Genomic DNA, 22,397 nt, shown 5'->3' on the forward strand with positions numbered 1-22,397 from the left:
AGGAGTAGATGAGAATGAAGATTTTCAACTTAAAGGGCCAGCAAGTATCTTCAACAAAATTATGGAAGAAAACTTCCCAAACCTAAAGAAAGAGATGCCCATGAACATACAGGAAGCCTACAGAACTCCAAATAGACTGGACCAGAAAAGAAATTCCTCTCGACACATAATAATCAGAACAACAAATACACTAAATGAAGACAGAATATTAAAAGCAGTAAGGGAAAAAGGTCAAGTAACATATAAAGTCAGGACTATTAGAATTACACCAGACTTTCACCAGAGACTATGAAAGCCAGAAGATCCTGTACAGATGTTATACAGACACTAAGAGAACACAAATGCCAACCCAGGCTACTATACCTGGCCAAACTTTCAATTACCATAGATGGAGAAACCAAAGTATTCCATGACAAAACCAAATTCACACAATATCTTTCCACAAATCCAGCCCTTCAAAGGATAATAACAGAAAAAAACACAATACAAGGACAGAAACTACGCCCTAGAAAAAACAAGAAAGTAATCCTTCAACAAACCTAAAAGAAGACAGTCACAAGAACAGAATGCCAACTCTAACAACAAAAATAATAGGAAGTAACAATTACTTTTCCTTAATATCAATGGACTCAATTCCCCAATAAAAAGACATAGACTAACAGACTGGCTACACAAACAGGACCCAACATTTTCCTGCTTACAGGAAACTCATCTCAGGGAAAAAGACAGACACTAACTCAGAATGAAAGGCTAGAAAACAATTTTCCAAGCAAATGGTATGAAGAAACAAGCTGGAGTAGCCATTCTAATATTGAATAAAATCGACTTCCAACCCAAAGTTATCAAAAAAGACAAGGAGGGGCACATCATACTCATCAAAGGTAAAATCTTCCAAGAGGAACTCTCAATTCTGAATATTTATGCTCCAAATGCAAGGGCAGCCACATTCATTAAAGAAACTTTAGTAAAGCTCAAAGCACACATTGCACCTCACACAATAAAAGTGGGAGACTTCAACACACCACTTTCACCAATGGACAGATCGTGGAAACAGAAACTAAACAGGGACACAGTGAAACTAACAGAAATTATGAAACAAATGGACTTAACAGATATCTACAGAACATTTTATCCTAAAACAAAAGGATATACCTTCTTCTCAGAACCTCATGGTACCCTCTCCAAAACTGACCATATAATTGGTCACAAAACAGGCCTCAACAGATACACAAATATTGAAATTGTCCCATGCATCCTATCAGATCACCATGGACTAAGGCTGATCTTCAATAACAACATAACTAATAGAAAGCCAACATTCTCGTGGAAATTGAACAACACTATACTCAATGATACCTTGGTCAAGGAAGGAATAAAGAAAGAAATTAAAGACTTTTTAGAGTTTAATGAGAAGGAAGCCACACCATACCCAAACTTATGGGACACAATGAAAGCATTTCTAGGAGGAAAACTCATAGCTCTGAGTGCCTCCAAAAAGAAACTAGAGAGAGCACACATCAGCAGCTTGACAACACACCTAAAAGCTCTAGAACAAAAGGAAACAAATCCACCCAAGAGGACTAGACAGCAAGAAATAATCAAACTCGGGGGGTGAAATCAACCAAGTGGAAATGAGAAGAACTATTCAAGGAATCAACCAAAGGAGGAGATGGTACTTTGAGAAAATCAACAAGATAGATAAACCCTTAGCCAGACTCACTAGAGGGCACAGGGAAAGCATCCTAATTAACAAAATCAGAAATGAAAAGGGAGACATAACAACAGATCCTGAAGAAATCCAAAACACCATCAGATCCTTCTACAAAAGGCTATAGTCAACAAAACTAGAAAACCTGGACAAAATGGACAAATTTCTAGACAGATACCAGGTACCAAAGTTAAATCAGGGTCAGATTAATGGTCTAAACAGTCCCATTTCGTCCCCCAAAATAGAAGCAGTCATTAATGGTCTCCCAACCAAAAAGAGCCCAGGACCAGATGGATTTAGTGCAGAGTTCTATCAGTCCTTCAAAGAAGATCTAATTCCAATTGTTCACAAACTATTCCACAAAATAGAAGCAGAAGGCACTCTACCCAATTCATTCTATGAAGGTGCAATTACTCTGATACCTAAACCACAGAAAGACCCAACAAAGTTAGAGAACTTCACACCAATTTCCCTTATGAATAGCGATGCAAAAATACTCAATAAAATTCCCGCTAACCGGACTCGAGACTCGAGCCCCGGGCTACCTTGCCAGCAGAGTCTTGCCCAACACCAGCAAGGGCCCACACGGGACTCCCCACGGGACCCTAAGACCTCTGGTGAGTGGAACAAAGCGCCTGCCCCAATCCAATCGCGCGGAACCTGAGACTGCGGTACATAGGGAAGCAGGCTACCCGGGCCTGATCTGGGGTACAAGTCCCTTCCGCTCGACTCGAGACTCGACCCCCGGGCTACCTTGCCAGCAGAGTCTTGCCCAACACCCGCAAGGGCCCACACGGGACTCCCCACGGGACCCTAAGACCTCTGGTGAGTGGAACACAGCGCCTGCCCCAATCCAATCGCGTGGAACTTGAGACTGCGGTACATAGGGAAGCAGGCTACCCGGGCTTGATCTAGGGCACAAACCCCTTCCACTCCACTCGAGCCCCGGGCTACCTTGCCAGCTGAGTCGCCTGACACCCGCAAGGGCCCACACAGGATTCCACACGTGATCCTAAGACCTCTAGTGAGTGGAACACAACTTCTGCCAGGAGTCTGGTTCGAACACCAGATATCTGGGTACCTGCCTTGCAAGAAGAGAGCTTGCCTGCAGAGAATACTCTGCCCACTGAAACTAAGGAGAGTGCTACCCTCCAGGTCTGCTCATAGAGGCTAACAGAGTCACCTGAAGAACAAGCTCTTAACAGTGACAACTAAAACAGCTAGCTTCAGAGATTACCAGATGGCGAAAGGCAAACGTAAGAATCCTACTAACAGAAATCAAGACCACTCACCATCATCAGAACGCAGCACTCCCACCCCACCTAGTCCTGGGCACCCCAACACAACCGAAAATCTAGACCCAGATTTAAAAACATTTCTCATGATGATGATAGAGGACATCAAGAAGGACTTTCATAAGTCACTTAAAGAATTACAGGAGAGCACTGCTAAAGAGTTACAGGCCCTTAAAGAAAAGCAGGAAAACACAGCCAAACAGGTAGAAATCATTAAAGAAAAACAGGAAAACACATCCAAACAGGTGATGGAAATGAACAAAACCATACTAGAACTAAAAGGGGAAGTAGACACAATAAAGAAAACCCAAAGCAAGGCAACGCTGGAGATAGAAACCCTAGGAAAGAGATCTGGAACCATAGATGCCAGCATCAGCAACAGAATACAAGAAATGGAAGAGAGAATCTCAGGTGCAGAAGATTCCATAGAGAACATCGACACAACAGTCAAAGAAAATACAAAATGCAAAAGGATCCTAACTCAAAACATCCAGGTAATCCAGGACACAATGAGAAGACCAAACCTACGGATAATAGGAATTGATGAGAATGAAGATTTTCAACTTAAAGGGCCAGCTAATATCTTCAACAAAATAATAGAAGAAAACTTCCCAAACATAAAAAAAGAGATGCCCATGATCATACAAGAAGCCTACAGAACTCCAAATAGACTGGACCAGAAAAGAAATTCCTCCCGACACATAATAATCAGAACAACAAATGCACTAAATAAAGATAGAATATTAAAAGCAGTAAGGGAGAAAGGTCAAGTAACATATAAAGGAAGGCCTATCAGAATTACACCAGACTTTTCACCAGAGACTATGAAAGCCAGAAGAGCCTGGACAGATGTTATACAGACACTAAGAGAACACAAATGCCAGCCCAGGCTACTATACCCGGCCAAACTCTCAATTACCATAGATGGAGAAACCAAAGTATTCCACGACAAAACCAAATTCACACAATATCTTTCCACGAATCCAGCCCTTCAAAGGATAATAACAGAAAAGAAGCAATACAAGGACGGAAATCACGCCCTAGAACAACCAAGAAAGTAATCATTCAACAAACCAAAAAGAAGACAGCCACAAGAACAGAATGCCAACTCTAACAACAAAAATAAAAGGGAGCAACAATTACTTTTCCTTAATATCTCTTAATATCAATGGACTCAATTCCCCAATAAAAAGACATAGACTAACAGACTGGCTACACAAACAGGACCCAACATTCTGCTGCTTACAGGAAACCCATCTCAGGGAAAAAGACAGACACTACCTCAGAGTGAAAGGCTGGAAAACAATTTTCCAAGCAAATGGACTGAAGAAACAAGCTGGAGTAGCCATTTTAATATCGGATAAAATCGACTTCCAACCCAAAGTTATCAAAAAAGACAAGGAGGGACACTTCATACTCATCAAAGGTAAAATCCTCCAAGAGGAACTCTCAATTCTGAATATCTACGCACCAAATGCAAGGGCAGCCACATTCATTAGAGACACTTTAGTAAAGCTCAAAGCATACATTGCACCTCACACAATAATAGTGGGAGACTTCAACACACCACTTTCTTCAAAGGACAGATCGTGGAAACAGAAACTAAACAGGGACACAGTGAAACTAACAGAAGTTATGAAACAAATGGACCTGACAGATATCTACAGAACATTTTATCCTAAAACAAAAGGATATACCTTCTTCTCAGCACCTCATGGTACCTTCTCCAAAATTGACCATATAATTGGTCACAAAACAGGCCTCAATAGATACAAAAATATTGAAATTGTCCCATGTATCCTATCAGACCACCATGGCCTAAGACTGGTCTTCAATAACAACATAAATAATGGAAAGCCAACATTCACGTGGAAACTGAATAACACTCTTCTCAATGATACCTTGGTCAAGGAAGGAATAAAGAAAGAAATTAAAGACTTTTTAGAGTTTAATGAAAATGAAGCCACAACGTACCCAAACCTATGGGACACAATGAAAGCATTTCTAAGAGGGAAGCTCATAGCTCTGAGTGCCTCCAAGAAGAAACGGGAGACAGCACATACTAGCAGCTTGACAACACATCTAAAAGCCCTAGAAAAAAAGGAAGCAAATTCACCCAAGAGGAGTAGACGGCAGGAAATAATCAAACTCAGGGGTGAAATCAACCAAGTGGAAACAAGAAGAACTATTCAAAGAATTAACCAAACGAGGAGTTGGTTCTTTGAGAAAATCAACAAGATAGATAAACCCTTAGCTAGACTCACTAAAGGGCACAGGGACAAAATCCTAATTAACAAAATCAGAAATGAAAAGGGAGACATAACAACAGATCCTGAAGAAATCCAAAACACCATCAGATCCTTCTACAAAAGGCTATACTCAACAAAACTGGAAAACCTGGACGAAATGGACAAATTTCTGGACAGATACCAGGTACCAAAGTTGAATCAGGATCAAGTTGACCATCTAAACAGTCCCATATCACCTAAAGAAATAGAAGCAGTTATTAATAGTCTCCCAACCAAAAAAAGCCCAGGACCAGATGGGTTTAGTGCAGAGTTCTATCAGACCTTCAAAGAAGATCTAATTCCAATTCTGCACAAACTATTTCACAAAATAGAAGTAGAAGGTACTCTACCCAACTCATTTTATGAAGCCACTATTACTCTGATACCTAAACCACAGAAAGATCCAACAAAGATAGAGAACTTCAAACCAATTTCTCTTATGAATATCGATGCAAAAATCCTCAATAAAATTCTCGCTAACCGAATCCAAGAACACATTAAAGCAATCATCCATCCTGACCAAGTAGGTTTTATTCCAGGGATGCAGGGATGGTTTAATATACGAAAATCCATCAATGTAATCCATTATATAAACAAACTCAAAGACAAAAACCACATGATCATCTCGTTAGATGCAGAAAAAGCATTTGACAAGATCCAACACCCATTCATGATAAAAGTTTTGGAAAGATCAGGAATTCAAGGCCCATACCTAAACATGATAAAAGCAATCTACAGCAAACCAGTAGCCAACATCAAAGTAAATGGAGAGAAGCTGGAAGCAATCCCACTAAAATCAGGGACTAGACAAGGCTGCCAACTTTCTCCCTACCTTTTCAACATAGTACTTGAAGTATTAGCCAGAGCAATTCGACAACAAAAGGAGATCAAGGGGATACAAATTGGAAAAGAGGTAGTCAAAATATCACTTTTTGCAGATGATATGATAGTATATATAAGTGACCCTAAAAATTCCAGCAGAGAACTCCTAAACCTGATAAACAGCTTCGGTGAAGTAGCTGGATATAAAATAAACTCAAACAAGTCAATGGCCTTTCTCTATACAAAGAATAAACAGGCTGAGAAAGAAATTAGGGAAACAACACCCTTCTCAATAGTCACAAATAATATAAAATATCTTGGCGTGACTCTAACTAAGGAAGTGAAAGATCTGTATGATAAAAACTTCAAATCTCTGAATTAAGAAATTAAGGAAGATCTCAGAAGATGGAAAGATCTCCCATGCTCATGGATTGGCAGGATCAACATTGTAAAAATGGCTATCTTGCCAAAAGCAATCTACAGATTCAATGCAATCCCCATCAAAATTCCAACTCAATTCTTCAACGAATTGGAAGGAGCAATTTGCAAATTTGTCTGGAATAACAAAAAACCTAGGATAGCAAAAACTCTTCTCAAGGATAAAAGAACCTCTGGTGGAATCACCATGCCAGACCTAAAGCTTTACTACAGAGCAATTGTGATAAAAACTGCATGGTACTGGTATAGAGACAGACAAGTAGACCAATGGAATAGAATTGAAGACCCAGAAATGAACCCACACACCTATGGTCACTTGATCTTCGACAAGGGAGCTAAAACCATCCAGTGGAAGAAAGACAGCATTTTCAACAATTGGTGCTGGCACAACTGGTTGTTATCATGTAGAAGAATGCGAATCGATCCATACTTTTCTCCTTGTACTAAGGTCAAATCTAAGTGGATCAAGGAACTTCACATAAAACCAGAGACACTGAAACTTATAGAGGAGAAAGTGGGGAAAAGCCTTGAAGATATGGGCACAGGGGAAAAATTCCTGAACAGAACAGCAATGGCTTGTGCTGTAAGATCGAGAATTGACAAATGGGACCTAATGAAACTCCAAAGTTTCTGCAAGGCAAAAGACACCGTCAATAAGACAAAAAGACCACCAACAGATTGGGAAAGGATCTTTACCTATCCTAAATCAGATAGGGGACTAATATCCAACATATATAAAGAACTCAAGAAGGTGGACTTCAGAAAATCAAATAACCCCATTAAAAAATGGGGCTCAGAACTGAACAAAGAATTCTCACCTGAGGAATACCGAATGGCAGAGAAGCACTTGAAAAAATGTTCAACATCCTCAATCATCAGGGAAATGCAAATCAAAACAACCCTGAGATTCAACCTCACACCAGTCAGAATGGCTAAGATCAAAAATTCAGGTGACAGCAGATGCTGGCGTGGATGTGGAGAAAGAGGAACACCCTTCCATTGTTGGTAGGATTGCAGGCTTGTACAACCACTCTGGAAATCAGTCTGGCGGTGCCTCAGAAAACTGGACATAGTACTTCCGGAGGATCCAGCAATACCTCTCCTGGGCATATATCCAGAAGATGCCCCAACAGGTAAGAAGGACACATGCTCCACTATGTTCATAGCAGCCTTATTTATAATAGCCAGAAGCTGGAAAGAACCTAGATGCCCCTCAACAGAGGAATGGATACAGAAAATGTGGTACATCTACACAATGGAGTACTACTCAGCTATTAAAAAGAATGAATTTATGAAATTCCTAGCCAAATGGATGGACCTGGAGGGCATCATCCTGAGTGAGGTAACACATTCACAAAGAAACTCACACAATATGTATTCACTGATAAGTGGATATTAGCCCCAAACCTAGGATACCCAAGATATAAGATATAATTTACTAAACACATGAAACTCAAGAAGAATGAAGACTGAAGTGTGGACACTATGCCCCTCCTTAGATTTGGGAACAAAACACCCATGGAAGGAGTTACAGAGACAAAGTTTGGAGCTGAGATGAAAGGATGGACCATGTAGAGACTGCCATATCCAGGGATCCACCCCATAATCAGCATCCAAACGCTGACACCATTGCATACACTAGCAAGATTTTATTGAAAGGACCCAGATGTAGCTGTCTCTTGTGAGACTATGCCGGGGCCTAGCAAACACAGAAGTGGATGCTCACAGTCAGCTATTGGATGGATCATAGGGCTCCCAATGGAGGAGCTAGAGAAAGTAGCCAAGGAGCTAAAGGGATCTGCAACCCTATAGGTGGAACAACATTATGAACTAACCAGTACCCCGGAGCTCTTGACTCTAGCTGCATATATATCAAAAGATGGCCTAGTCGGCCATCACTGGAAAGAGAGGCCCATTGGACTTGCAAACTTTATATGCCCCAGTACAGGGGAACACCAGGGCCAAAAAGGGGGAGTGGGTGGGCATGGGAGTGGGGGTGGGTGGATATGGGGGACTTTTGGTATAGCATTGGAAATGTAAATGAGTTAAATACCTAATAAAAAATGGAAAAAAAAAAAAGACCTACGAAAGGTTTTCTGCCCTTGATTGGGGGTGGATGCTATCTTAGCAATTATTCCTAGGGAACAGTCCTAAACTGACATGTGAAGAAAAGGAGGAGGAAAATATCTGAATAGTCAGTCTTATTTGCAAGCAGGAAAATAACAGTACCTAAACTATTCATCAAGAGGAAAAAAAAAAAAATTCCCGCTAACCAAATCCAAGAACACATCAAAACAATCATCCATCCTGACCAAGTAAGTTTCATTCCAGGGATGCAGGGATGGTTTAATATATGGAAACCCATCAATGTAATCCACTATATAAACAAACTCAAAGACAAAAACCACATGATCATCTCGTTAGATGCTGAGAAAGCATTTGACAAAATCCAACATCCATTCATGATAAAAGTCTTGGAAAGATCAGTAATTTGAGGCCCATACCTAAACATGATAAAAGCAATCTACAGCAAACCAGTAGCCAACTTCAAAGTAAATGGTGAGAAGCTGGAAGCAATCCCACTAAAATCAGGGACTAGACAAGGCTGTCCACTCTCTGCCTACCTATTCAACATTGTACTTGAAGTATTAGCCAGAGCAATTCGACAACAAAAGGAGATCAAAAGGTTACAAATTGGAAAGGAAGAAGTCAAAATATCACTTTTTGCAGATGACATGATAGTATATATAAGTGACCCTAAAAATTCCACCAGAGAACTCCTAAACCTGATAAACAGCTTCAGTGAAGTAGCTGGATATAAAATTAACTTGAACAAGCAAATGGCCTTTCTCTACACAAAGGATAAACAGGCTGAGAAAGAAATTAGGAAAACAACACCCTTCACAATAGTCACAAATAATATAAAATACCTTGGCATGACTCTAACTAAGGGAGTGAAAGATCAATATGATAAGAACTTCAAGTCTCTGAAGAAAGAAATTAAAGAAGATCTCAGAAGATGGAAAGATCTCCCATGCTCATGGATTGGCAGTATCAATATAGTAAAAATGGCTATCTTGCCAAAAGCAATCTACAGATTCAATGCAATCCCCATCAAAATTCCAACTCAATGCTTCAATGAATTAGAAAGGGCAATCTGCAAATTCATCTGGAATAACAAAAAACCTAGGATAGCAAAAACTCTTCTCAAGGATAAAAGAACTTCTGGTGGAATCACCATGCCTGACCTAAAGCTGTACTACGGGACAATTGTGATTAAAAAAAACAAAACAAAACAAAACAAAACTGCATGGTACTGATATATCGACAGACAAGTAGACCAATGGAATAGAATTGAAGACCCAGAAATGATCCCACACACCTATGGTCACTTGATCTTTGACAAGGGAAAAAAGTGGAAAAAAGACAGCATTTTCAACAAATGGTGCTGGCAACAACTGGCGGTTATCATGTAGAAGAATGCAAATTGATCCATTCCTAGCTCCTTGTACTAAGGTCAAATCTAAGTAGATCAAGGAAAACCAGAGACAGTGAAACTTATAGAGGAGAAAGTGGGGAAAAGCCTGGAAGATATTGGCACAGGGGAAAAATTCCTGAATAGAACAGCAATGGCTTGTGCTGTAAGATCGAGAATCGACAAATGGGACCTCATAAAATTACAAAGCTTCTGTAAGGCAAAAGACACGGAAAATAAAACAAAAAGGGCACCAACAGATTTGGAAAGGATCTTTACCAATTCTAAAGCAGATAGGGGACTAATATCCAATATATATAAAGAACTCAAGAAGGTGGACTCCAGAAAATCAAAATACTCTATTAAAAAATGGGGTCAGTCATGAAACTGCAAAGCTTCTGCAAGGCAAAAAACACTGTCAATAAGACAAAAAGACCACCAACAGATTGGGAAAGGATCTTTACCTATCCTAAATCAGATAGGGGACTAATATCCAATATATGTAAAGAACTCAAGAAGGTGGACTCCAGAAAATCAAATAACCCCATTTTAAAAAGGGGCTCAGAACTGAACAAAGAATTCTCATCTGAGGAATACCGAATGGCAGAGAAGCACCTGAAAAAATGTTCAACATCCTTAATCATCAGGGAAATGCAAATCAAAACAACCCTGAGATTCCACCTCACACCAGTCAGAATGGCTAAGATCAAAAATTCAGGTGACAGCAGATGCTGGCGAGGATGTGGAGAAAGAGGAACACTCCTCCATTGTTGGTGGGATTGCAAGCTTGTACAACCACTCTGGAAATCAGTCTGTCGGTTCCTCAGAAAATTGGACATAGTACTACCGGAGGATCCAGCAATACCTCTCCTGGGCATATATCCAGATGTCCCAACCGGTAAGAAGGACACATGCTCCACCATGTTCATAGCAGCCTTATTTATAATAGCCAGAAGCTGGAAAGAACCCAGGTGCCCCTCAACAGAGGAATGGATACAGAAAATGTGGTACATTTACACAATGGAGTACTTCTCAGCTATTAAAAAGAATGAATTTATGAAATTCCTAGGCAAATAAATGGACCTGGAGGGCATCATCCTGAGTGAGGTAATCCAATCACAAAGGAACTCACACAATATGTACTCACTGATAAGTGGATATTAGCCCAGAAACTTATAATACCCAAGATACAAAATACAATTTGCAAAACACATAAAACTCAAGAAGAACGAAGACCAAAGTGTGGACACTTTGCCCCTTCTTAGAATTGGGAACAAAACACCCATGGAAGGAGTTACAGAGACAAAGTTTGGACCTGAGACAAAAGGATGGACCATCTAGAGACTGCCATATCCAGAGATCCATCCCATAATCAGCCTCCAAACGCTGACACCATTGCATACACTAGCAAGATTTTGCTGAAAGAACCCAGATGTAGCTGTCTCTTTTGAGACTATGCCGGAGCCTAGCAAACACAGAAGTGGGTGCTCACAGTCACCTATTGGATGGATCACAGGGCTCCCAATGGAGGAGCTAGAGAAAGTACCCAAGGAGCTAAAGGGGTCTACAACCCTATAGGTGGAACAACATTATGAACTAACCAGTACCCCGGAGCTCTTGACTCTAGCTGCATATATATCAAAAGATGGCCTAGTCAGCCATCACTGGAAAGAGAGGCCCATTGGACACGCAAACTTTATATGCCCCAGTACAGGGGAATGCCAATGCCAAGAAGTGAGAGTGGGTGTGTAGGGGAGTGGGGGGGTGTCTGGGGGACTTTTGGGATAGCATTGGAAATGTAAATGAAGAAAATACCTAATTAAAAAATAAATTAAATAGATAGAAAAAATAATAAAACAAAGAAATAAAAAGTAATCTAATCCAACCCTTCTAGCAACTCAGACCTCCCATCCCAATCCATCTGATGTAGTGGTGCATGGCAGAAAATAGTCATAACCCAATTCCATAAATTAATGATTTTCCATCCACTTACTGTCAGTCTGTGCTTTCATTTTGGTCTAACCTAATTTTTTTGGCATATGTAGCCAAAAGCTGCTTTTCTTCGTACAATCTTTTCTCTCTCTCTCTTTTTTTTTTTTCTCCAGTGCTGGGATTTGAAGTCAAAGCCTTGCAAATGCCAGGCAAGTGCAGTGTCACTGGCTACAAGCCCAGATGCCTCTGCAGTATCATTTAGCATTAAAATAGAGTATTGTTCTGACTTGCTAGTTATTTTCATTATAAAGTAATTTTCTGTTTGCTCTTAGTTCCCAGTACTAATGGCTCCAAATTCTAAATTCATCTAGGTTCACAACAACCAATTAACGTAAACACAAATTTGACAACAGAGCTGTTAATATGATTACAATCAACTATTTTGCCAATTGTTAATGGGTAGTATTTGGCAGATCTAACCATACAAAATATATATGTATGAATGCCCACTAGTGTGCCAACTGCCTTTTATTAATGCTCAAAACTTATGAAATAATATTACATTGCCTAAGCTATGATTTTTTTATTTTAAAATGAACATGGTTTGGCTTCAGTTAAAGAAGCTCTATTTTAATTTTCATAAGATAACATATCCACAAACTATTATATATTTCTGTAACAATGTCTTCTACTATTTATGAGCTAAATTGGTGATTATTTGGTTTGTAAAACCGAATGGAAAATCTAAACCATGATGCAAATCAAAAGCCAAGAATGGCAATTTCTTTTCCAAAGTACCACTCTAGTTTGTCCCTGGAGTTAAGATATGGCAAGAGAACATAGAACAAGAAAGTATATCTATCCCTGAGAGTAGAACTAATATTCACCATCCTTGGTGTTGATGAACACTGTGAAGACCTCCTTCTGAAGGTAGTAGTTGTCCTGTCACTGGCAAAGAACTTTTCCAATTCCTCACAGACTTTCTCAGAACGGATAAGTGGGCTGATGCTGAGTCTCTGTGAGCGCTGAGATTTGATCTGTTAAAAGAGAGAATGGAAGAGTTTCAAACATGGGTGTTTTTCCCCAAGGTACTGGTATTCTTTTTGTTCCTTAACTGATGAAAGATGCTAAAAAGAAAAAAAATGACATATATAAAATATATCATAATGAAATGTAGAATTAAGTATGATAAATGCTAGTAAGGACTGGGAGATGGCTCAGTAGGTAAAAGTGCCCACCATGCAGAGATATGGATCTAAGTTCAAATCCCTATAACTCATGTAAAATCAATGAGTTACAGAAGTAATACCACTGCTTTAATAGCAAATGGAGGTCAGATACAGGAGAATCCCTGGAAATTTGCAGGTCAGGTAGCCTGATGTATACAATAGAAAAACAATAAAGAGACCCTGTATGAAACAAAGGGGGTTAAAAGGTAAAAATCAATAGAATCAATATCTGAGGTTGTAAGTTTGTCCTCTGATTTCTATAAACATTCCATAAGAGTGCACACTCACAATTGCATGTTTGTGTGTGTGCACACATGTGAACAATGCTCACGAAGCCTCCATAGATTAATGTTTAAACTACACTGTGTAGTGTTTTGAATAAGAATGGCACCCATGACTTTTGAAGTTGGATATATGCTTTGGCTACAAGCCTGAGGGGGCTAAGAAGTGGAATGTGGTGATTTGAATAGGTTTGAGCCTCATAGACTCATGTGCTTGAATGCTCAGCCCATGGCGAGAGGCACTATTAGGAGGTATGACCTTGTTGGAGTAGATGTAACTTTGATGGAGAACGTGTGTCACTGTGGAGACAGGCTTTGAGGTCGTAAATGCTAAACTATGCCCAGTGTGAAATCAAGTCTCCTTCTGTTGCCTATGGATCAAGATGTAGAACTCTCCGCTCCTCCAGCAGCTTGCCTGATGATGCCATGCCCTACACCATGATGATTATGGACTGAACCTCTGAAACTGTAAGCCAGCTCCACAAATGGGTCCATTGGCTCATATATTTGAATGCTTAGTCATCAGGGAGTGGAATACATATATATTTGGGGGGGATGTTTAGGAATTTGTTCTAATGCTTTGCCTTAATTTAGCTCCCAAAGCCACTTCTAGACCTGAGGGTTCCACCACACACACACACACACACACACACACACACACACACACACACACACACTGCTGGCTTCAATTGGTAATAAAGAATTGCCATATAGCCAATGGCTGGGCAGGGAGACAAAGGCAGGACTCTTAGAATACATGGGCAAGGAAATGAGAGAGGGGGGCAGAACAGGAGAATCGCCATGACTCAGAGGCAGAGGGATTAGATTTAAGAGCTGCAGGAAGCCGGGCAGTGGTGGCGCACACCTTTATTCCCAGCACTTGGGAGGCAGAGACAGGAGGATTTCTGAGTTTGAGGCTAGCCTAGTCTACAGAGTGATGAATAAACTTTAAAATCTCTAGTTCTACCTTTAACTTTATAAAAAGAGTTTTTTAAGTGGTGCATTTGGGTGGAGGGTTGATTAATTGAATTTCAGACTGATGACCATGGTACATTTGTCTGACCATGGTCCTCTTGATATGGATTGAAATCTTTGATTTATATTTAACAAATATTGAATAGGTATCTACAGTTTGCTACATCCAGTTATATGAACTGGACCTACAATAATACTTAATGAAGCATGGTTCTTTTTTCTTTCAAGCTAACAAGGCTTGCTTCTGTCTAAGGTTTTACATATAGCCTCCAAACACTAGCCAAAGAAAAATGGACACAGTGGAGGTTTGCCAAGATTTTGCCCCTGGAAAACTCCTGGCCAAGGTCTCCAGTGCTCCCTTGTTGCTACCAGTCTTTACGGGGAACTTAGGAACTAAGCCTAAATCAACTATTACTTCAATCAACCATCCCTAAGCCTGGGAATAACAACAACAGCAATAATAATTAATAATAATGATGGTGATGATGACAAATAACCTTCACTAATAATATACCAGGCAGTGATAAATCTCTACAGTCCTTACAAAGTTATTGCTAAGTATCATATCCATTATCTAAGTGGAGAAAATGACTTTTGAGAGATGTTGTGACTGGCCATAGTTCTACCAGTAGATAAGGCAAGTATTTGAAAGCTCTTGCCAAATCAATAGCTTGTGTTCTTAATCACTATGCACTTTTGTTTCCTTGCCAGCAATAAGTGCCAGGAAAGGAGATAGGTCCCATGCTGAAGGCTATGTTCAGGAAGTTGAAAAGCAGCAACCCGAGCCAATGATGTATTTGCTTCCTTAAAAAAACTTCAGAGGGAGAGTGGACCTGAGTGCAGTAAGAAAAGTGTTTTCCACAGGGTTGGTTTTATAAAGGATGAACTCAACAACAGGAAGGTGCTAATATTATGCTATCACATTTTTACTGTTTGTAATCAAATAAAGAAAACTTCATCAAGCAATCATGTTCCTAACACATCAGAGAGAGCAACAGATGAATGTCCCAAGTGAATAAAATTGGTTCAACCTTAGTATTTTAGACACATTTAGATACCTGAATTTCTTCCCTCCCAATCTGTAGATGCTATGAATATCTTTTTTGATCCACTAAGAATCTTGCCCTGGAAGGGTGGCTCATTGATTAGGAACATGTACTACTCTTGCAGAGGACCCACATCAGGTGGCTCACAACAGTCTGTAACCCCTGTTCCAAGGGGACTTAACACCTCTGGCTTCTGGTGACTCCTGCACTAATGTGCACATAACCCCACAAATATATATATATATATATATATATATATATATATATATATATATATATATAAACTCCACCCAGGTACTGGGCAATTCTATACTTCCACCAGGCTCTATGGAACACTGGACACCAGAACGCTTGTTTGATTTTGTTCTTTGCATTGATATGTGTGCTGTTTTGAAACAAGGCTTCAAACTATATCCCAGGGTATCCTGAAATTCACTATGTAGAATAGGCAAGTCTTGAATTTATGACCTCCTGACTCATTGTCTTAAATGCTTATATAACAGGGAAGTGCCAGCCACCCTGCCTGGCATCTGGGACCCTTGCCATTAATTAACTTTCATTTAGTGCTGTCATCTTGGCAATTAAAGGGAGTTTTCTACCCTAAGGTTAATCTGCTTATTGATGACATATCTTGGTTGACTTTTTTTTTCTTTCATTCAATTTTTTCAAGGCAAGTTTTCTCTATGTAGCCCCGGCTGTCCTAGAACTCAAGCTGTAGACTAAGCTGGCCTCGAGCTCATAGAGACCTGCCTCTGCCTCTTTGGTGCTGGGATTAAAGGTGTGCCACCACTGCAGGATATTCCCCCCACCCCTCCAAAGTACAAGTTAGAGTTATCTGGAAAGAAAAACCTCAATTAAGAAAACGCTTCATCAGATTGCCTATAGACAACTCTGCAGGAAATTGTCTTGATTGCTAACTGATAGAGAAGAGCCCAGCCCACTGTGGGTGGTGCCACCCCTGGGCAAGGGAGCCTGAGTGGAGTAAGAAAGCCAACTGAACAAACCATGAAAAACAAGCCAGTAACCAATTGTTCCTCTGTGCCCTCTGCTTCAATTCCTGCCCCGAGTTCCTGCCCTGACTTCTCTCAGTGATAGACTGTTTACTTGGAAGGACAAGATGAAATAAACTCTTTCCTCCCCACATTGCTTTTTGTCACGCTCTTTATCACAGCAATAGAAAAATAACTAATACAGCGCCCTCTGCTGTCCCTGGCCATGTTTTGCAGGGGAAGACCTAAACGATTGGGCCCATTGTATGTGCTATAGGCCTACATTGGTCATTTAAGAAAACGTGCCTTTGGTTTTATTGGTTTTATTGGTTTATTTGGCTTTATTGGTTTTATTTCCCCCATCCCCTTCATCATGAGAAAGAAAACTCCTAAACTATTTCCCGGCAATCTTCCCCCAAATTAACTCTAGTTTTTTAACTGAATGTCTCTGCTCCACGAGTTTCTCTGTTGCTGGGTTTAAAAGAGGAGGGAAAGAGTACACAGAGCAAGACCTAAGCTGCTTCTTTCCAAATATAGCAAACATTCTGTGACACTTCATGGCCATGAGGGAGCAAAGGGTGTAACTCCAGGCCTGCAAAAGCTGGTGCTGCTATTTGGGACTGAAAAGCAGACAGTAGAGAATAGGTTTGTCCCTAACGTGCTGCAAGAAGACAGCGATCCACTGACCCCGGGGCCCCCAGCCACAGAGCCACATCCTCTGCTCATTTCCTCCATGCTCTCTTCCCCACCCTTCAAGATTAAAGTACCCAACAGAGTTTTCACACACTGCATAAAGCAGTCAGTCACAGGAAGTCTCCAGCATGTGTCAGAAATAAACCCAACTTACTTTGTGCCAAATACAAAATTAAAATGGGCCCATAATAGTGCTGCAATGTCTGGACAGCTATAAAGAATTAAAGCATCTTAGAAAGCAGGCAATAGTCAGCCTGTGGATTTTTGAGGTTAACATACCTGAAACACATTTCTAAATCAACAATATTCTAGTTCGGTGGCCCTGAGTAGTATCTTTTAAAAACATTTACTGCATGCATTTATGTTTATTTTGTATGTGTAAGCATTTTGCCTGTATGTATGTCTGTGCACCATGTCCCTGGTGCCAATGGAGGCCAGAAGAAGATATTAGGTCCCCTGGAACTGGAGTTACAGATGATTATAAGCTATCATGAGGTGCTGGGTATCGAACCTGGGTCCTCTGGAAGAGCATCTAGTGCCCTTAACCACTGAGCTATCTCTCCAGCCCCTTGAAAGACTTCACTCAATCCTCATAAGCAAGATTTTGAGGGAGATATTAATACTGTACATTGTAGATGAGGAAAGGAAGGCTCAGAGAAGTTAAACAGCTAAAGCATGGTCTTACACCCCGTAAGTTGCAGGATAAGAATTCAAGCATAGATCTGTGTGGTACTTTGAATGAAAATGGGCCCCATATGCCCACAAGCAGCAGCACTATTAGGAGGTGTGGCCTTGTTGGGGTAGATGTGCCCTTATTGGAGGAAGTGTTTTACTAAGGGTAGGCTTTGAGGTTTCAGAAGCTCAAGCCAGACCCAGTGGCTCACTGTCTCTTCCTGTTGTCTGCCAATGCGAATGTAGAACTCTCAGCTCCTTCTCCAGCACCATGTCTGCCTGCATGTGGTCATGCTTCCCACCAGTGTGAAAATGGACTATACCTCTGAAACTGTAAGCCAGTCCCAATTAAATGGTTTTCTTTATAAGAGTTTCGTCATGGTGTCTCTTCATCGCAATAGAAATCCTTACTATGAGAGCAGTTAGTTCCAAGGACTGGGATACTGCTGTGATAATCCTGACCACACCTTTATTTGGAAGAATGTGTTGGGACTTTGGATTAGAAAAGCACCTGATTTGCATTTCCCTGATGATTAAGGATGTTGAACATTTTTTCAAGTGCTTCTCTGCCATTCGGTATTCCTCAGGTGAGAATTCTTTGTTCAGTTCTGAGCCCCATTTTTTAATGGGGTTATTTGATTTTCTGAAGTCCACCTTCTTGAGTTTTTTATATATGTTGGATACCCTGAGATTCCACCTCACACCAGTCAGAATGGCTAAGATCAAAAATTCAGGTGACAGCAGATGCTGGCGTGGATGTGGAGAAAGAGGAACACTCCTCCATTGTTGGTGGGAGTGCAGGCTTGTACAACCACTCTGGAAATCAGTCTGGCGGTTCCTCAGAAAATTGGACATAGTACTACCGGAGGATCCAGCAATACCTCTCCTGGGCATATATCCAGAAGATGCCCCAACAGGTAAGAAGGACACATGCTCCACTATGTTCATAGCAGCCTTATTTATAATAGCCAGAAGCTGGAAAGAACCTAGATGCCCCTCAACAGAGGAATGGATACAGAAAATGTGGTACATCTACACAATGGAGTACTACTCAGCTATTAAAAAGAATGAATTTATGAAATTCCTAGCCAAATGGATGGACCTGGAGGGCATCATCCTGAGTGAGGTAACACATTCACAAAGAAACTCACACAATATGTATTCACTGATAAGTGGATATTAGCCCCAAACCTAGGATACCCAAGATATAAGATATAATTTGTTAAACACATGAAACTCAAGAAGAATGAAGACTGAAGTGTGGACACTATGCCCCTCCTTAGATTTGGGAACAAAACACCCATAGAAGGAGTTACAGAGCCAAAGTTTGGAGCTGAGATGAAAGGATGGACCATGTAGAGACTGCCATATCCAGGGATCCACCCCATAATCAGCATCCAAACGCTGACACCATTGCATACACTAGCAAGATTTTATCGAAAGGACCCAGATGTAGCTGTCTCTTGTGAGACTATGCCGGGGCCTAGCAAACACAGAAGTGGATGCTCACAGTCAGCTAATGGATGGATCATAGGGCTCCCAATGGAGGAGCTAGAGAAAGTAGCCAAGGAGCTAAAGGGATCTGCAACCCTATAGGTGGAACAACATTATGAACTAACCAGTACCCCGGAGCTCTTGACTCTAGCTGCATATATATCAAAAGATGGCCTAGTCGGCCATCACTGGAAAGAGAGGCCCATTGGACTTGCAAACTTTATATGCCCCAGTACAGGGGAACACCAGGGCCAAAAAGGGGGAGTGGGTGGGCAGGGGAGTGGGGGTGGGTGGATATGGGGGACTTTGGTATAGCATTGGAAATGTAAATGAGTTAAATACCTAATAAAAAATGGAAAAAAAAATTAAGAACAGTAAAAAAAAAAAGAAAAAGAAAAAAAGAAAAGCACCTGAATTCTTTAAGTTGGGGCTCAATGGGCCACACTAGCAGAAGCATGGAAGACGGTGGAACTGGATATGATTTGAACTGGGGAGCCTGCCTTAGAGGCTTCAGAAGAAAAGAATATTTGTATGTTGCTTAGAAATCATTCTTTTGATATTTTGGTGAAGAGTGTGGCTGCTTTTTGCCCTTGTCTAAAGAGTCTGCCTGAGGCTAAGTTGAAGAGTTATGGATTGACTGCTTTGGCAGAGGACATTTCCAAACAACCTAGCATTGCCTGTGTTGCATGGCTATTGAAGGCCAGTCTTATGCAGATCTATACTGAAAAGGAGCAAGCTGGGCAAGGAAAAATACAAAGTGTACAGTTAGAGGAAAAGGGGGCACTAGAAAGTGTAAACAGATTAAAAGAAAAGCCTCATTCTAAGTGGGATAAAGGGAATGGTGACCTCTGGGCAAAACACCACTCAGCTAAGCTTCCAATCTGTAAAATGAATTAAAGACAAATGAAAAGGAATTAAGGAAAGGCTTAGAGCCTGGTATGGTACTGCACACCTTTGATGCCAGAACTTAGAAGGCAGAGGAGAGTAGGTCTGAGTTCAAGCCTAGCCTGGTCTATTGAGCAAGTGCCAAGACAGCCACGCTTAGGCAATGAAGGGAACCATCTAAAACAGAAAGCTGGTGAAGATGTAATTGAAAGAAGGGTTCATATTCCATCTCCAGCTAGCAGCAGAATTTGATAGCTTCAGCCACATGGTTCTGGCTTTAGAGTCAAGGATACAAGAAAGGGGCTATAGAATCTCCCTCCTAGATTAGGGAAAACCACTAAGGCCAGGCATGTGTGAGGGTGTCCCTGCATGGAGGCCTAGAGTGGCCATTGTGTGAAGCTGTGAAGGCAAAGCCTGGATTGTCTTGGAGATCCAGAGATGTTGGAGAGGCCAGGGTCATGAGATACCTGCTGAGAAAAGCTGCTAACAGGAAGTGGAGCCAGCCCAAGAGAAAAAAAAAAGGGTGTTGCTGTCAACAAAGCTGAAGGAATTGGAGATCTGAAGAGTGCTTTGACATCAGACATGGAGATGCAGAGTTTGAAGTCTGCACAGCTGTTTTTCAGTCTTGCTTTGGTCCAGTATTTCCTCCATATACTCTCTTCCCTACATTTTGAAACAGGGATGTATATTCTGTGCCATTATATATTGAAAGTATATGGTCTGCTTTTTTGGATTTTATAGGAGATTACAGTTAAGAAATTGCATGATCTCAGAAGAGATTTTAAACTTTGGACTTTTAAACAGTGCTGATAGTGTGGTAGAATTCGGGGACTTTTGAAGTTGGACTATGATATGGCTACAAGCCAATGTGGGCCAGGGAGTAAAATCTGATGGTTTGAATGAAAATGGCTGACATAGGCCCCTAGGGAGCAGCATTATTTGGAGGTGTGCCCTTGTTGGAGTAGGTGTGGCTTTTTTGATGCAAGTGTGTCACTGGGGACAATCTTTGAGGTTTCAGATGCTCAAGTCAGGCTCAGTGTCATTCTTTTCTTCCTGCTGCTTCTCTAGCCAGAACCATGTCTGCCTGGATACTGTCATGTTTTCTACCATGATGATAATGGACGAACCTCTGAACTGTAAGCCAGCCCCAATTAAATGTTGTCCTCTTATAAGAGTTGGCATGGTCATGGTATCTGTTCACAGCAATAGAACCCCTAACTAAGACAACCTGCCTACATGACTTAGCTGACCATGCTACACATATTGGCATGGTACTACTTCAGTAAGTTTTGAGCCTGGGGCCCATATTTCACTGCTGAAAGAACAGTGGTCCCCAGATCCACTCAAAGCTGCAAGGGCACCACTTCCTGTGATTTTAGGCAAAGTTCCGGAAGTAGAAGATCTCTGTAGAGAGACAGAAAATCGTGGGGGTGGGCATGCTAACACTTAAAGAGTAAACTTTCCAAAAAAGAACCAACAACAACAACAAAAAAGAGTAAACTGTCCATTATCAAAATAATTATGGTATCTTTGGGTGTGATAGATAAAAGCACACAACAGCCAACACTATGTGTTCATCATGTCACATAGTTAAATGCCTATTTATATATTGTATTATTTGAAATTTAAGATAGTCTTGTGAGAGAGAATTAGTTGATAATCAGGATCAAATTCCTCCCTCCTTTGAGAAGGGATCAGGATAGAACAGTGTCTAATCAGAGTGAGGTCAGACTCATTGTTACCTTTAGTGATTTGCTTCTGTGGGGAGCTGGAGAAGAGTGTAGCTTGCCTGCTCCTTTTTCAGGCTCAGGATCCAAACAGAAGACACTGTCATGGGATATGGACTTGACTCCCATGCCACTCTTTGGCCTATGTGGAAAGGAAAAGTCTTGTAAAAGCAGTGCGAGGGATTAAGAATTGAAGGGTGAGGTATTTCATAACATAGATACCATAGAGAGCTCAGAAGGATGCAGAGATGCAGATGGGCTGACACTGAAAGCCATCTCTGAGATGGAGAGAGAGAATAAAAAAAAGAGTGTGGACCCAGTCAACGTATACACATCTCTCTTACACACACACTCATACATACACATATACATACGTGTACATACATACATACATACATAGTTTATGTTCAGAAAAATGTCTGGGAGGTATCTGTCAGATTATTAGTGG

At 40.8% G+C, this 22,397-nt stretch overlaps 1 protein-coding gene across 4 annotated transcripts in view; it reads right to left on the minus strand.

Moving 5' to 3' along the window:
- The window catches only part of Gm14569 (predicted gene 14569), a 91,449-nt gene that overhangs the window by 35,496 nt on the left and 33,556 nt on the right, over positions 1-22,397 (minus strand). For 3 of the 4 annotated variants that reach the window (XM_006541412.2, XM_030251181.1, NM_001370943.1), the window contains 2 exons: positions 21,965-22,091; positions 12,846-12,995 (listed from right to left, as the gene is read on the minus strand). In XM_006541412.2, coding sequence (XP_006541475.1) covers positions 12,846-12,995; positions 21,965-22,091 — 277 coding nt within the window. The remainder of the gene's footprint in view (positions 1-12,845; positions 12,996-21,964; positions 22,092-22,397) is intronic. The other variant, XM_030251182.1, reaches the window with a different exon arrangement.

The sequence above is a fragment of the Mus musculus genome, chromosome X (assembly GCF_000001635.26).
Source record: "Mus musculus strain C57BL/6J chromosome X, GRCm38.p6 C57BL/6J".
Lineage (NCBI taxonomy): Eukaryota > Metazoa > Chordata > Mammalia > Rodentia > Muridae > Mus > Mus musculus.